General features: G+C 39.3%; 1 protein-coding gene across 1 annotated transcript in view; it reads left to right on the forward strand.

Annotated features, from left to right (window-relative positions):
* The window catches only part of HAUS8 (HAUS augmin like complex subunit 8), a 30180-nt gene extending 22650 nt beyond the window's left edge, over positions 1–7530 (forward strand). Inside the window, exons 8-11 of the mRNA XM_069102093.1 lie at positions 1200–1358; positions 1812–1953; positions 3033–3174; positions 7129–7530. Of these exons, the coding sequence (XP_068958194.1) occupies positions 1200–1358; positions 1812–1953; positions 3033–3174; positions 7129–7282 (597 nt within the window). The 3' untranslated portion in view covers positions 7283–7530. The remainder of the gene's footprint in view (positions 1–1199; positions 1359–1811; positions 1954–3032; positions 3175–7128) is intronic.
* The last annotated feature ends 5908 nt before the right edge of the window (positions 7531–13438 follow it).

Raw genomic sequence — 13438 nt, forward strand, 5'->3', positions numbered from 1 at the left:
GGGGGGGAGGAGGGGGGTGTCAAATAGTATTTTATTTTTTCCAGTAACATATAAAGACAATTTTTACCATTCATTTTTTATAAAATTCCAGTTTTCTCACTCCCTCATTTCTCTCTCCCCCCCCAAGATGGTAAGCAATTTGATATAGTTTATATATATGCAATCACGTAAAACATATTTCCATATTAGTCATGTTGTGAAAAAAGAAATAGGAGTTTGCAGAAGGACAGAAGGTGATGGTAGTTTAATTCACCTAACACATGCAGGATTCCTGTCTTAGGGTACCTTGCATGCCCCATGGGTGGCAGTTGTGTTGAGACTAGCTGGCACCTTCTTCATGGGGGGTTGATCCCCTGGATGAAGGTTTTGGGGGACAAACCAAGCCTTGGGGCAGGGAATTGGTATTCCCAAAGCTTTTGTGTATACCTGCCTATCCATGGCAGTCTATCGATGGTGTTAGTGGTGGTGAGGATTGTGGGTCCATTCTCCACCAAAGATAGCTTATAGTGGTGAGTCTGGAAGCAGGGCTGGTTGTCTGGAAGGCATCATTCTTCCTGGGCTCTTGAGCCCTCTCCATGAGTTTAAGGGAAGGGAGTGTTAAGGTGATAGAGGTAGTTGGGCTTCCCTGGAACATCACCTCTTGTAGTAGAGTTTGAGGGAGTATGATGTCAAGGAAGGAGAATTGGCTCCATGAGTGGTCCCATACCATGTCTTTGACACATGCTGGCTGTGTGACCCCAGGCAACTGTGTGCCAGGCAACACTGTTAAGACTTAAGTTCAGACAAATTGCAGATCTCATGTGCTCATAGATTTAGAGTTAAGAAGAACTAGAGAGGCCAGCCCACTTATTTTGTCAAGTGTAAGTGACTTGCCCATTAGATTGTAAGCTCCCTGAGGGCAGGGACTGTCTTTGTTTTTATTTGTATTTGTGTCCCTAGTCTATTAGCACTATGTCTGGCACTTAGTAGGAGCTTAATAAATGTCTTTTGACTGACTTCCTTGCCTGAGGTCACATGGACTGTAGCTGTCAGAGGTAGACTTTGAACCCAGATCTTCTGCCTCCATGTCCAGGGTTGTGTTATCCACATCTCTGCTGCCTCTTCCTCAGTAGAGGGAATCCTTCAGCAGCAGCACCTTGTAAAGAATACTTTGGTAAAGAGTTAAGGTAAAGTTACTGGAACTCTCTTGGATTTCACAGATGAAAAAGCGTATTGCTGTAATGGAAGAAAAGGAAGAAAGAAATCTAATCATGTTATGTGAAGAAAAGGACAAGCTGCAAAAAAAAGTGCAGGAATTGAAACGCAAGCTTCTATTTCATCAGAAGGAACAGGAAATGGTGGACATCCTTGCCACCCAGGTTAGTCTAACCCTAACTTGTGTTACCCCACCATTAGAGAATGTGCATTTTTAGGGAGAAAGAAATAACAGGAAACGTTGGGGCTTCTCACTAAGTGGCAACATTTATAATGGCGTACTGAACAATCCAAAGGTCTTATTTCATATGCTAGATCATTTTCTGTTTGCACTCTTCTGCCTTCTGGCTCTGTTTGATTAGTTAAAGTGCACATGTAATAGAGAGTTTTTAAGAAGAGGAAGTAGCATGAAACCCCAGGAACCTGTCCCTGGTTTTGTGCAAAGAACCTTATTTACAGTGAATTTCCTAATCATTAAGACATACCAGTAATAGCAGTGTTCTGCAAGTACAGTAATATAGTGGTATGGCTGGTATTTCAGAGTGGCACACTAGGAGATACTAGATTATTGATTGCAATTTTTAGTTTATAGTAATGCCTTTTCTTTTGGCTTGCAGAGTGAATTGCTTACTTCCTTTGTGGCAATGTCTGAGGATTTTAAGAAGGATTATAAAACTTTTGCCATTGCACTGGACTCTACGAGGCATGAACTACCTATGAAATCCATTCACATGGAAGGAGATAGGGACAAGTTTTTAGGTATGGGTATCATGGCCATTCTGCTTAGTATATTATAGAGCCATTATGCAAATATCTTCCCTTGGGGTAACAAAAGGAACCCTGGACTTGGAGTCAGGGACCTCTCTTGTTTGATTATGGGCAGGGCAGTCCATATCCCTGAACCTCAGTTTCTTCATATCCAAAGTGGAGATAATACTCTTTAGCAGGCATCTAGGTAGTGTAGTGGGTAGATCACTGACCTGGAGTCAAGAAGACCTGAGTTTGAGAAAAAAGAAGATGACCTGAGTTTAAATCCAGCCTCAGATACTTATTACTAAGCTGTGTGACCCTAGGCAAGTCACTTAACGTCTGTTTTGCTCAGTTGCCTCAACTATAAAATAGGGACAATAAGCGCCTATATTACAGGGTTGTTGTGAGAACCAAATGAAATAATACCGTGTTTCCCCGATAATAAGACACTGTCTTATTAATTTTTTGGAAAGAAAAACACCAGAGGGCTTATTTTCAGGGGAGGGCTTATGTTGTCCTGCCTCAGCTCTCCTCCGCAGCACTGCTCTCAATGGCGCCAGCAAGCAAATCACTGGGGAAGAACAGGATGACGCGCTCACTGCTGCAGCTCTGATTGGATGCAGCTCAGAGCGCGGCATGCGTTTCATTGGCAGAAGTTAAAACTGACCACTTAGGACAGTCGTAATGTAGCGTGTAGCACAGGGGATCACCTTCACTACAGTAGCAATCTCAATAGGGCTTATTTTCAGGGGAGGGCTTATTTTAGAGGAATCTTACACAGTAAGGGGAGGGCTTATTTTTGGGATAGGTCTTATTATCAGGGAAACACGGTATTAGCATGGAACCTGGCACGTGCTTAGTCCCTTCCCTCCCTACCCCATTTGAACTGTCAGCATAGTATTACTGTAGGGATAGCACTTTGTATACTATAAAATGTTATACAAACGTGAATCGTTATTTTTATTATATAAGACTAATTTCTTGAATAAGATTCCTTGCTTCATTGATGAACCTTTTTTTAGACTTAAAAATATTCTGGAGACCTGATAACTAAAAGCAGGTTTTTAAATGTTATTTTTCCTTTGTAGATGAGTTACAGCGCCAGCTGTCTATCACACAAAACTTGTTGGCAGAAGTTACAACTGACCACTTAGGACAGAATGCTAAAGTATTTGATGTGTTGGATGAATTTAAAGAAGTTGTACAGAAAAAGGATATAGAACTCAAAAGGTATTTCCTACATAAACTTGCTAAAAAATGTTGTAACGCTTTATTTGTCCAGAAAATCAGACATCCGTCAGTTTTAAAGTGTGAAACACAACTGTGCTGGGCAGAGGAAGTGGGAAAAAGGCCTTTGCTGAAAGTGTGTTGAAGAGCACATGTAATTTACTTTGAAACGTCGAACCTGTTGACCTGTGTGCTTTGTACACAGTCATAAAGGGCTTCCTAATCTGGTTGGTGACTCCATAGCAGAATGTATTTTCAGGGTGTCTTCTAGAGACAATTGCACAGATTAAATGAAATAAATGTGAAGTGTATATAAATGTTAGCCCTCATCGTCATTATCATTACCTGACAGCTGACCCCAAAACATGGAAGTACCTGGCACATAGTAGGCACTTAATACATGCTAATTTTCTGAATTAGAAGAACTATTAAAGAATAGATACAAAAACTGTAAAAGCAGTTTGAAGCCATCTGGTCTAGGAGCAAACAGCCTTCTATATCTAAATTGTCACTTGAGGTTATGTTTATAGTGCCATAAGAGTTTCTAATGATGTCCCTTAACCATTGGGAAAAGTTGAAATTATGTTTTGTGTACTCTAAGAAGTCAGGAAAGTATCATACCTTTTTGCAGGATTTCTGTATAAAATGCATCAAATTAGTTTGTATATTGAAATATGGTTTATTCATCTGGAAAATTTCTGTAAATAAGATGCCACTGTAATTTTTTTGCTAGCATTGCCATTAGGCAAAATGAGCTATATTCAAGTTGGCTTTTGTATTTGGGCTTTATTTGTATGATGAAAATAAGGTAAGATAAATGTTAATTAGAATCAAATAATTTAATTAGGAAGAAAGTCAGTCTGTTGTTTTTCAGTCATTTCAGTTGTGTCTGATTCTCCGTTGACCCCATTTGAGGTTTTCTTGGCAAACATGCTGGAGGGAAGGGAAGGTTTACCATTTCCTTTTCCAGCTCACTTTATAGATGAGGAAACTGAGGCAAACAGGATCAAGTGACTTGGCCAGGGTCACACAGCTAGCAAGTGTCTAAGGCCAGATTTGAACTTGGGAAGAGGAGTCTGCCAGAGTCCAGGCCCAGCGTTCCATCCATTGTACCACCTGGGTGCCCCTAAAAAAAGTCTGTCCCTAAACTTTCTTAAACATCTCCTCTGTGCTAGGTCCTATGCTAAACCCGGGAATGTAAAGAAAAGCAAAAACAAACCTTGATCTCCAAAACTTTGTCTGAGGGGGAAGATAACAAAACCAGCTGTGTACAAACGAGATATATACAAGATAGGCTGCAGGGAGTCTCAGAGGGAAGGCGCTAACAGTAAGGAGGACTGGGATAGCTTCTTGCAGAAGGTAGGACTTTAACGGAGACTTGAAGGAGATGTTCATGGGAAGCCAAGAACTAGAGACAAAGAAGGACCTAGTTCTAGCCTCAGGCTTTCTGTCTCCGTCTCTTAAGTTCCCTCTGTATTTCTGTATGTCTCTCTGTCTCTGTTTGCCTGTCTCTCCTTGTGTTCCCGTTTCTGTTTTCCTGTCCCTTCTCTGAAATATCCATTTAGTCATGTAGTACCAGCCACTCTACCTCTGTGATATCCCTCAGATCTGCCCTTCCATTCCCTTTGCCATTCTTCACATGTAACCAGCCCCCTGTTTTTTCCATGTGAGGAAGCCAAGGCCCCAGAAGGGAATATGACTCCCAGGACAGTGTAGTGAAGGGGCAGAACTGAGAGCCTGGCTTGCCTCCTCTGCTGGAGTCTGAGGCCTTCTCTTCCTGCCCTCTTTCTGGATCTCCTTGCTGCTCTACAGCTCCACTGAGCCACAGGGACCTGCCCCTGCTACCCACCCCAGTTATGCACCAGGGCCTCCTTCTGTTCTTTTTTCTTAATCAGCAAGAAGTACATAATGAGTCCCTTTTATTACACTAAATGTTGTGTGGCCTACACAATACACTTCAACAGTGATACTTACTTAGTGCAGGCTAACTGTGTACAAGGCCCTAGGGTCTTTGGAAATGTAAAGACAGAAAATGAGACAAAGTCCTTTATATTCTCCTTGTACAGGCTCTTACAGTCAAGTTGGGAAGTTGAAACATAAAATGGGGGAAAAAAACAACAACTTAGAAATGAAATTCAAGCCAGAGAAACCACTTCAAGTTCTAGGGCAATAGGAATCTAATTCTAGTCTCCAGGGCTAGGCCTTTGTGATTTTTTAGGTTTCTGCCCAAGATGGGGCTCTCAGCACTTGTTGAAGCTGCCCCTATTTTCATTTTCCCTAAGGGAGACTCTCATGGCTTGGGGTATCCAGCAATCCCAAGAAACTTGGAATGGTTCTCTAGTAGGTGTTAGTGGTGTGACCTGGAACAGAAAACACACTGGACTCAAAATATGTGGGTTCTGATCCCAGCTTTCATACTTAGACCTGGGGAGGTCTGTAGCACAGGTCTCCCAGAGGTGAAGTGATTAGCTTAATGGTTACATGGCTAGTAAGTGGTAAAACAGATTCAGTCCTTGGTCTTCTGGCTCAAAGTGATCCCTTAATAGAAGAGTATTCCAATCTTAATTCACTTTGATTTGTTGTATTCTATTTTCATTGTCTTCCAAAGAGAAGTTTTGATTCCATTTCTTGATAACATATGACTAAAGTATTCTCCATTCCATAAATTCCTTATTTTTTAACCTTTACCAACTACATTTACTATAGAAACTGTGGATGAACAAAAAACATGGAGTATGTACTGGTCTAGGGGTCAAGAAGACTTCGGTTCAGACCTTCCCCTGACATTTTTCTGGCTGTGTGGTGCTAGACAAATCACTTTGTGTGGTTCATTAGATTTATTAAGTCACATATCAGTTCTACTACTGATGAAATCATAGAACAAATAGGGGGTTGTTGTAATCATCAGGAATAAAAGAACAAAAAGATCAAGAATGAAAGAAAAAATATACACTCAGCAAGGAATAAATACATATTTTGGAATCACTTTTCTTTTTTCAGGGCCTCCTTATGCTATACAATGTGTGATCTCTTATTTAAGGACAAGAGGGGGGGTATAATTATTTCATTGCATACTCAGGAAAGCATGTATGCCTCAAAACAAAATCCCAGAGTTGGAAAGATCCTCATGGTATATAAGCCAACCCATATCAAAAGCATGAATTTTCCACACAATATTCCTAACAAGTGGTAATCCAGTCTTTGTTTGGCTATGTCCAGTAATAGAGAGCTCACTATCTCATGAAACATTTTTTTCCTTTTTTTTTTTTTTTGAGGTGGGAAGGCAGGGCAGTTGGGGTTAAGTGACTTGCCCAAGGTCATACGGCTAATAAGTGTTAAGTATCTGAGGCCGAATTTGAACTCAGTTCCTTCTGACTCTAGGGTCAGTGCTCTATTCACTGTGCCTCCTAGCCTCCCCCAAAGACATTCTGTTTTACTGTTGTTCAGAGTGTTAGGTAGTTCTTCCTCATATTGATTTGAAGTCTTCCACCTTTTAACTGTCTTTGATTGGTCCTTAGGGTAGCTAGGTGACGCAGTGGATAGAGCTAGTGGCCTGGAGTCAGGAAGAGTTCAGATCGAGCTGTGTGATCCTTGATAAGTCACTTAACCCTCTTCCTTTCAGTTTCCTCATCTGTAAGCTGGAGAAGGGAATGGCAAACCATTCTGGTATCTTTGCCAAGAAAATCTCAAATGGAATCACAAAAAAGTTGGACACAACTGAAACGATGAACAATTGGTCCTTGTTATTTTCTCTAGAGTCTAGTGATGGCTGTTCCATTTTTTAAGTCAGTGAACATGTTCACTTTAAATCATCTCTAGGCTAAATGTTTCCAGTTCCTTTAACCAAACAGACCTTTATATTTATACCATTTCTTTACTAATATTGACATTGCTGTGGTTATCCAACTCATGTCTTTGGACAAAGGAAATGCCAATTTTTTTCTGATTTGTTTGCAGGAGCTTTGTTCATGTGCTTAACTTATCCTCTGAAGTCAGTAAAGAAGCTGCTTTAACTAACCAAGAAGTCTGGGAAGAGACTCAAGGCACACAAACCTTAAGCCAATGGTATTTTAATCGAGAGAGTTCAGAGGATACTCCAAAAGACAACTGAAGGCCTAATAGGTGCTTATATTTTTAGGTTTATCACATCAACAAGTTGTCTCTGACATATTTTTACTGGTTTGGTTTTCTTATATTTTTTCTACATGTGCATAAATATTTGAGTAGTGTAGAGAACACATTTTTGTCTTTATGACATTCAGAACACTTAGCACTTTAAATCAATGTTTATTAAATGTTTTTGCATTCTATTATGTGAGAGATTTGGGATATCAAAAATAAAAGATTACTGACATAAAATTTTGTTCATTTTCAAGTGGGTACATATAATTTTCAATATTTAGGCAAAAAGGCCAAGTCATTTTAAAATTTGTAAGTCAGTCTGAAGAAATGTCTTTTTTGTTGCATTTAAAGGAATCCCCTATAGGTGTTTTTTCTTGAGCAGATCACCTCAGGGCTTCAGATTTTTCATTTGTAAAATGAAGGGGTTCAATAAAAGCAGAGACTCAACCTTCTTTGTGGCCCATACCCTTTGGCAATCTGGTGAATAAGGTTTCAAATGGATAAAATATATATATAGGATTACAAAGGAAACCAATTATATTGAAATACTGTTAATAAAATATTTTTAAAAAACAAATTTACAGTCCCCAGGTTAAGAACCCCTGAGCTAAAATAACTCTAGGAGCCCCTCTGGTTCCCACATTCTGTTTTAATGGCTCTCACTGCTCAAATAGACTTCAGTCTATTCTTTAAACTACCATTTCTCCATGTGTGAACTAAATGTAGTTTTTGATAAGTTTCAATTAGTTGCTTTTACAGATTGCTGCCACTGGAGGGAGAACTTCACTCACCTTTTGATGGTTAAACGCAGAGGTTCCCAAACCCATTTGGCCTACTGCCCCCTTTGAAAAAAAAATTACTCAGTGCCCCCTGAAAATTCATTTTCTTTATAACAGGGTCTTTTTTTAAAATTTACATCATTTAAAAAAATATAAAATATATATTTGTAAAAATGACACACCTTGAATTTAATAATTTATTGTAAATTTGTGTTTTTTTTCCCCTGCATTGAAATTTTGATGATGCTATAGTGTATCATATAACCACATAGTATCGTACTGTAAAAATATTATTACACACATAATCCTGCTGATGAGTGCTTGATTTCCCGACAATGCGAGGTGAGGTGTTCTTGCCTGCCAGAACTTGCTTATTAAGATCTGTCTGTGGACTTGATCACTGATTGGTTATTACTTACATTTTGTGTTTTTATTTGAAAAATGATGTAATCACTATGACTTTAACTCTGTTACACAACACATGAAACATGTACAAATGGTTTTTCACACTTTCTTCTCTTTCCTTATTCTTCCATTATGCCCTTATTTTTATTCAATGGCCCCCAGTTGTATCCAGAGCTACTGCTACCCCCCCAATCATTCCAGCCACTCAGGGGGAGTTATCTCCCACTTTGGGAACCTGTGAAATGCACAATCCAAAGACACCTGTCTTAAATTGTTTTAGTTTTAAAAATTTGAATTTTGTTTTGCCTTTTTTTTGGAAGGCAGTTGAGGTTAAGTGACTTGCCCAAGGTCACACGGCTAGTTTTTATGTTAAGTGTCTGAGGCCTTATTTGAACTCAGGCCCTCCTGACTCCAGGGCCGGTGTTCTATTCACTGCGCCACCTAGCTGCCCAAAAAATTTGAATTTTAAAAGAAATATTATATTTCTTAGAATTCACAGAATTTGGAGTTAGGAAGGGACCTAAGAATTTATCTGGTTCAGCTTCTTTTTACAGACAGGGAGACAGCGAAAGCCCTCCCAACAGAAATGACTTGACCAGAGTCATGTAGTAGTAAATGACAGAAAGCCAGACCTGGAACCTAGGTTTCCTGAGTCTTAATTAAGACTCTTTCTACTACATATTCTCTTTTGGGGAAAGATATTACTATTATATAACCTTTATAAGAAAGAAGTTTTTAACAAATAAAGTGACTGCTTAACTTAAAAGGCAGCAAGTTAAGTCAACAAGCATTTTTTAAGAACCTGCTATGTTCCCTGGCACTGTGTGTTGAGGATTCAAAGAAAGGCAGAAATTAGGCCCTGCCCTCAGGAAACTCCTATATCATGGTGTAGAGAGAGCCCTGATTCCCAGAGGCAAAGGATAGGTTGACAGTCTGCCATGCTGGTAGTTCCGGTCACAGACTAAGGACAAGCCTGCCAGTGAGTCTCCTGATCAGAAATTTGCCAAGAAAACTGCAAGCCTCTATCCAAGCTGGATACCTAAGGGAGCAGCAGTGGGGAGGGGAGAGGACTAGCAGTAGAAATGTCCAGAAGTTCACAGGAGAAGTAGATCCTGCAAAGGAACCATTCATAAAACCCGTACCCTCAGGCATCTGAACACAAATGCACAAAGTGGAGGCAACAGGCAAGCTGAACTTGAAGGTGTAATGCAAGCATAGACAGCAATTATTGAAGTTCAGTGGGAGGGGCCTTTGACTGGAATATGCTGCTAAAAAAGAAACAATGGTTACAGGTGGGAGGTTGTGGGAGAAAGAGGCTCAACTCAAAGGCCAAGACCTTTTCTGATCTCCCCAGTTTTTAGCACTCCCTTCCAAACTTGTTTTGACTTACTGGGGGTCATGGTATGATCAGATTATACATCTATGACTGGAAGAGACCTCAGAAACCATCTAGCCCAGCTTGCTTATTTCACAGATGAAGAAACTGAGGTCCCAGAAAATTAACTGACTTGCCCAGAGCCCCACAGGTAATAAGGGTCAGAGGTAGAATTTAAACCCAGTTCCTCTGACTGCAAAACCAGTTCCATTTCCTCTGTACCATATTATGTATGTGTAAGCTGTCCTCCCAGGAGGAGAACATGGACTGTTTGGCTCTTGTCTTCATACCCTCAGCAACTACCACAATGGCTGCATAGTAGGTGCTTAATATATTTTTGCTACATTAATTGGAGTTAACTCTAGAGGAAGGATGGGGACCAGAGGGGAAATTATGACATCTGGGTGAAGATCAGCAGGGGCAGAAGAGGAAAGAGTATTGTCTTCAAAGTATAATGCAGGTCATTTAGACTGAAAGAAAAAACAGATAAGGAGTTTGGAAAACATTACAAAGCTAACAAAAACAGGCTTTCACAAAGTCACACATCCAATTGAAAGATATGGAGAATACCAGATTCCACCATTCTTCCATTCACCATTCTTTGTCAAGAGGCTTAGAGGAAGGCTCCCAGCACTTTGAAGGATTTATAGAAGGGCAAGGGCAAGAGTCATAGAGGATGAGCTGCCCCTTGAAGGGAGGAGCCTCTTGGATGAGATCACAGATCCTTTGCAGTATCAAATAGAAGTGTAAAGCATTAAAAACAAGAAAAAAATAAGTACAAAGAGTATGCTAAGTAGAGCAAAGAATTGTCATATGGAATAATCAAGGAAAACTTTTTTAGAGGAGATGGGTTTTCAATCAGGTTTCAAAGGAAAAAAAAAAACCAACCTCTTGACCTTTCTACCGCAACTAGTCCTTGTCCCATCTCTCCCACTCTTCACTGTCCAGCTTCTTTTTAAATTTAAAGACATTTTAAAAATGAAAGTCTGTTTTTATATCACAATCATCTCCCAATTCCTTTACATTTCCTCTCTCCCCAAACTCCCTTTTAACAAAAAGAATTGAACAAAACTAACCAATTTTGTGTCCATATTTGGCTTCCATAGTCATCTAACCTCTATATTCAATTTTATTCATTGCATCTTTTCTGAATTTAGTTATCTTTTAGTGTTGCTTTGTACATTGTCGTCATATATATAAACTGTCCTGGTACTACTTGTTTCATTTTGTATCATTTCATTCAAATAATGCCATGCTCTTTTTGATTCCTCATATTTAATCTTGCTTATGGCACAATGATAGTATGTTGCATCAATATATTCAGAAGGAGGGGAAGGGAAGAAAATAAGTACTTATTATGTGTCACATTAATTATGGTGTTAATTAATTACTTTACAAATACGTCATTTAATCTTCAAAGTATCCTTTTGAGATAGTTGCTATTCTTATCATCTCCATTTTACAGTTGAGGAAACTAAGGCAGATAGAAATTAACTAATTTGTATAGGGTCACACAGCTAGTATTTGAGGCTGAATTTGAACTCAGATCTTCCCAACTCTGGGCCCAGAGATCTATCCACCATATCACCTAAGTGCCACAAGAAGGAAGTATAGACAAGCAGGAGAGTTCTTAAAATAAAAGTCAAATTATACACACACACACATACACATACACATTTAAAAACAAGTGGGGTGGTGGCCCCAGAGTCAGGAGGATCCGAGTTTGGTTCTGGCCTCAGACACTTAACACCCACACACACAAAAAAACTAGCTGTGTAACTAACCTTGGGCAAGTTACTTAAAAACCCCAATGCCCTCCAAAAAAGTAAAAAAATAAAAATAAAAACAAGTGGTATAGAATAGGGATTCATGGTTTCATATGTAATCCTTTTGTGTTATATATTGTATATTGGCATTATTTAAGTTCAGAATAAAAATATTTTTAAAAATCTTTAACAAAATAAAGACATCTAAGTTCTTTTTTTTTTTTTTTTTTTTTAGCAATTGGGGTTAAGTAACTTGCTCAAGGTTACACGACCAGTTATTATTTCTGGGTGTGGTGCTGAGTATCTGAGCCCGGATTTGATCCAGGTCATTCCGACACTGGCGCCGGTGCTCTTACTCGCCGAGCCACCTGGCCGCCCCTAAGCAATTGGGGTTAAGTAACTTGCTCAAGGTTACACGGCCAGGTGTTTCTGGGTGGGTGCTAAGTGTCTGAGCCCGGGATTCGATCTCCAGGTCTTCTCAACACTGGAGCTGGTGCTCTTACTCACTGTGCTACCTGGCCGCCCCAGACATCTAAGTTCTTAATAATAAAGATTAAACTTGACAGGATTAAATATAAAATCTCACACTTGAATATAAGAAATTGGCTTCGTTATTTTTCCATAAGATGAGTATGTCATTATCAGTGAACAGGATAGTTTTATCACATTTTTACTTATTTTTATTTAATTTCTTTCTCATCTTATTACTGTTACTAGCACTTCCAGAACTATATCAAATAATGGTGGGGAAAGAGGGTATTCTTATTTTACTCCTGCACTTATTGGAAAAAAATTCTAGTATATCTCCATTGTACATATGATACTCACTTTTGGTTTTAGATGGATGCTTTTTATTTTTTTTTAAATGTCTATATGCATATATTTTGTAGGGTTGGGGTTTTTTGTTTTTGTTTTTTAGCATAAATGCATGTTTGTACTTTGTTGAAAATCATTTTTGCATCTATTGAGGTAATCATATAATTTTGGTTTTTAATATGATTAATTATGTTGATTGTTTTCTTAATATTGAACCATCCCCGGTATAAATCCCACACTGGGAGTGTGATGGGTAACAGAGGCGGGGATGCTGTATGAGTTGTTTGGTTTTTTAACCCCTTGGGGGGTGGGAGGAGTGTTCTGGGTGTCCTAGACCATGGTGACAGCTAAAGCTGCTTTATCTTTGGCACATAATTTCTGTTCTGGAGAGGTTCAAGAAATCATGAAGAGCAGAGAAAATATCTAGTCATCTGTCTTATCAGTGATATGATCCAGAAGTTCCTCGCCCACAAACTTTATACTTCAGCCAAACAGAGCTACTCTTTACCTCCTGAACAGGCATTATACACTCCTGCTTTTGTGCCTTTCCTCACACATGGTTTTGGGCCTAGAATGCCCTCCCTACCTTTTTGCCTATTGAATTTTTACCTACACAGATCAATAAAACCTTCCCGGATTCCATCCCTGATGTCTGTAATGATCTTTGTGTTTCCACCTCAGCACTTTGCACCTCTATAATGAATTACAGTTATTTATTTATGTCTTATCTTTGTACTAGACTGAAGAAAGGACTTCTCAAAGCTTTGTCTGTCTCCCCAGCCCCTGCCACAGTGTTCTGTATGAAATAGGCATTTAATAAACATTTATTGAATTCAGTCCAACAAACATACATTGAATAGATGGAAAAGAGGGCTCATTTCACACCAAGGAAATGGAATGTGCAGGAGCTGAGGAGGGTCAAGTTCACTCAGGGGTGACAACAAGATCATTTGACTAGAAAGGAAGGTACTTTCCTCTATATAACAACCCTTCAAACACTGTAA

The sequence above is a fragment of the Petaurus breviceps genome, unplaced genomic scaffold, assembly GCF_028583685.1.
Source record: "Petaurus breviceps papuanus isolate PSGF00001 unplaced genomic scaffold, PetGlider_PUasm1.0 523, whole genome shotgun sequence".
NCBI lineage: Eukaryota > Metazoa > Chordata > Mammalia > Diprotodontia > Petauridae > Petaurus > Petaurus breviceps.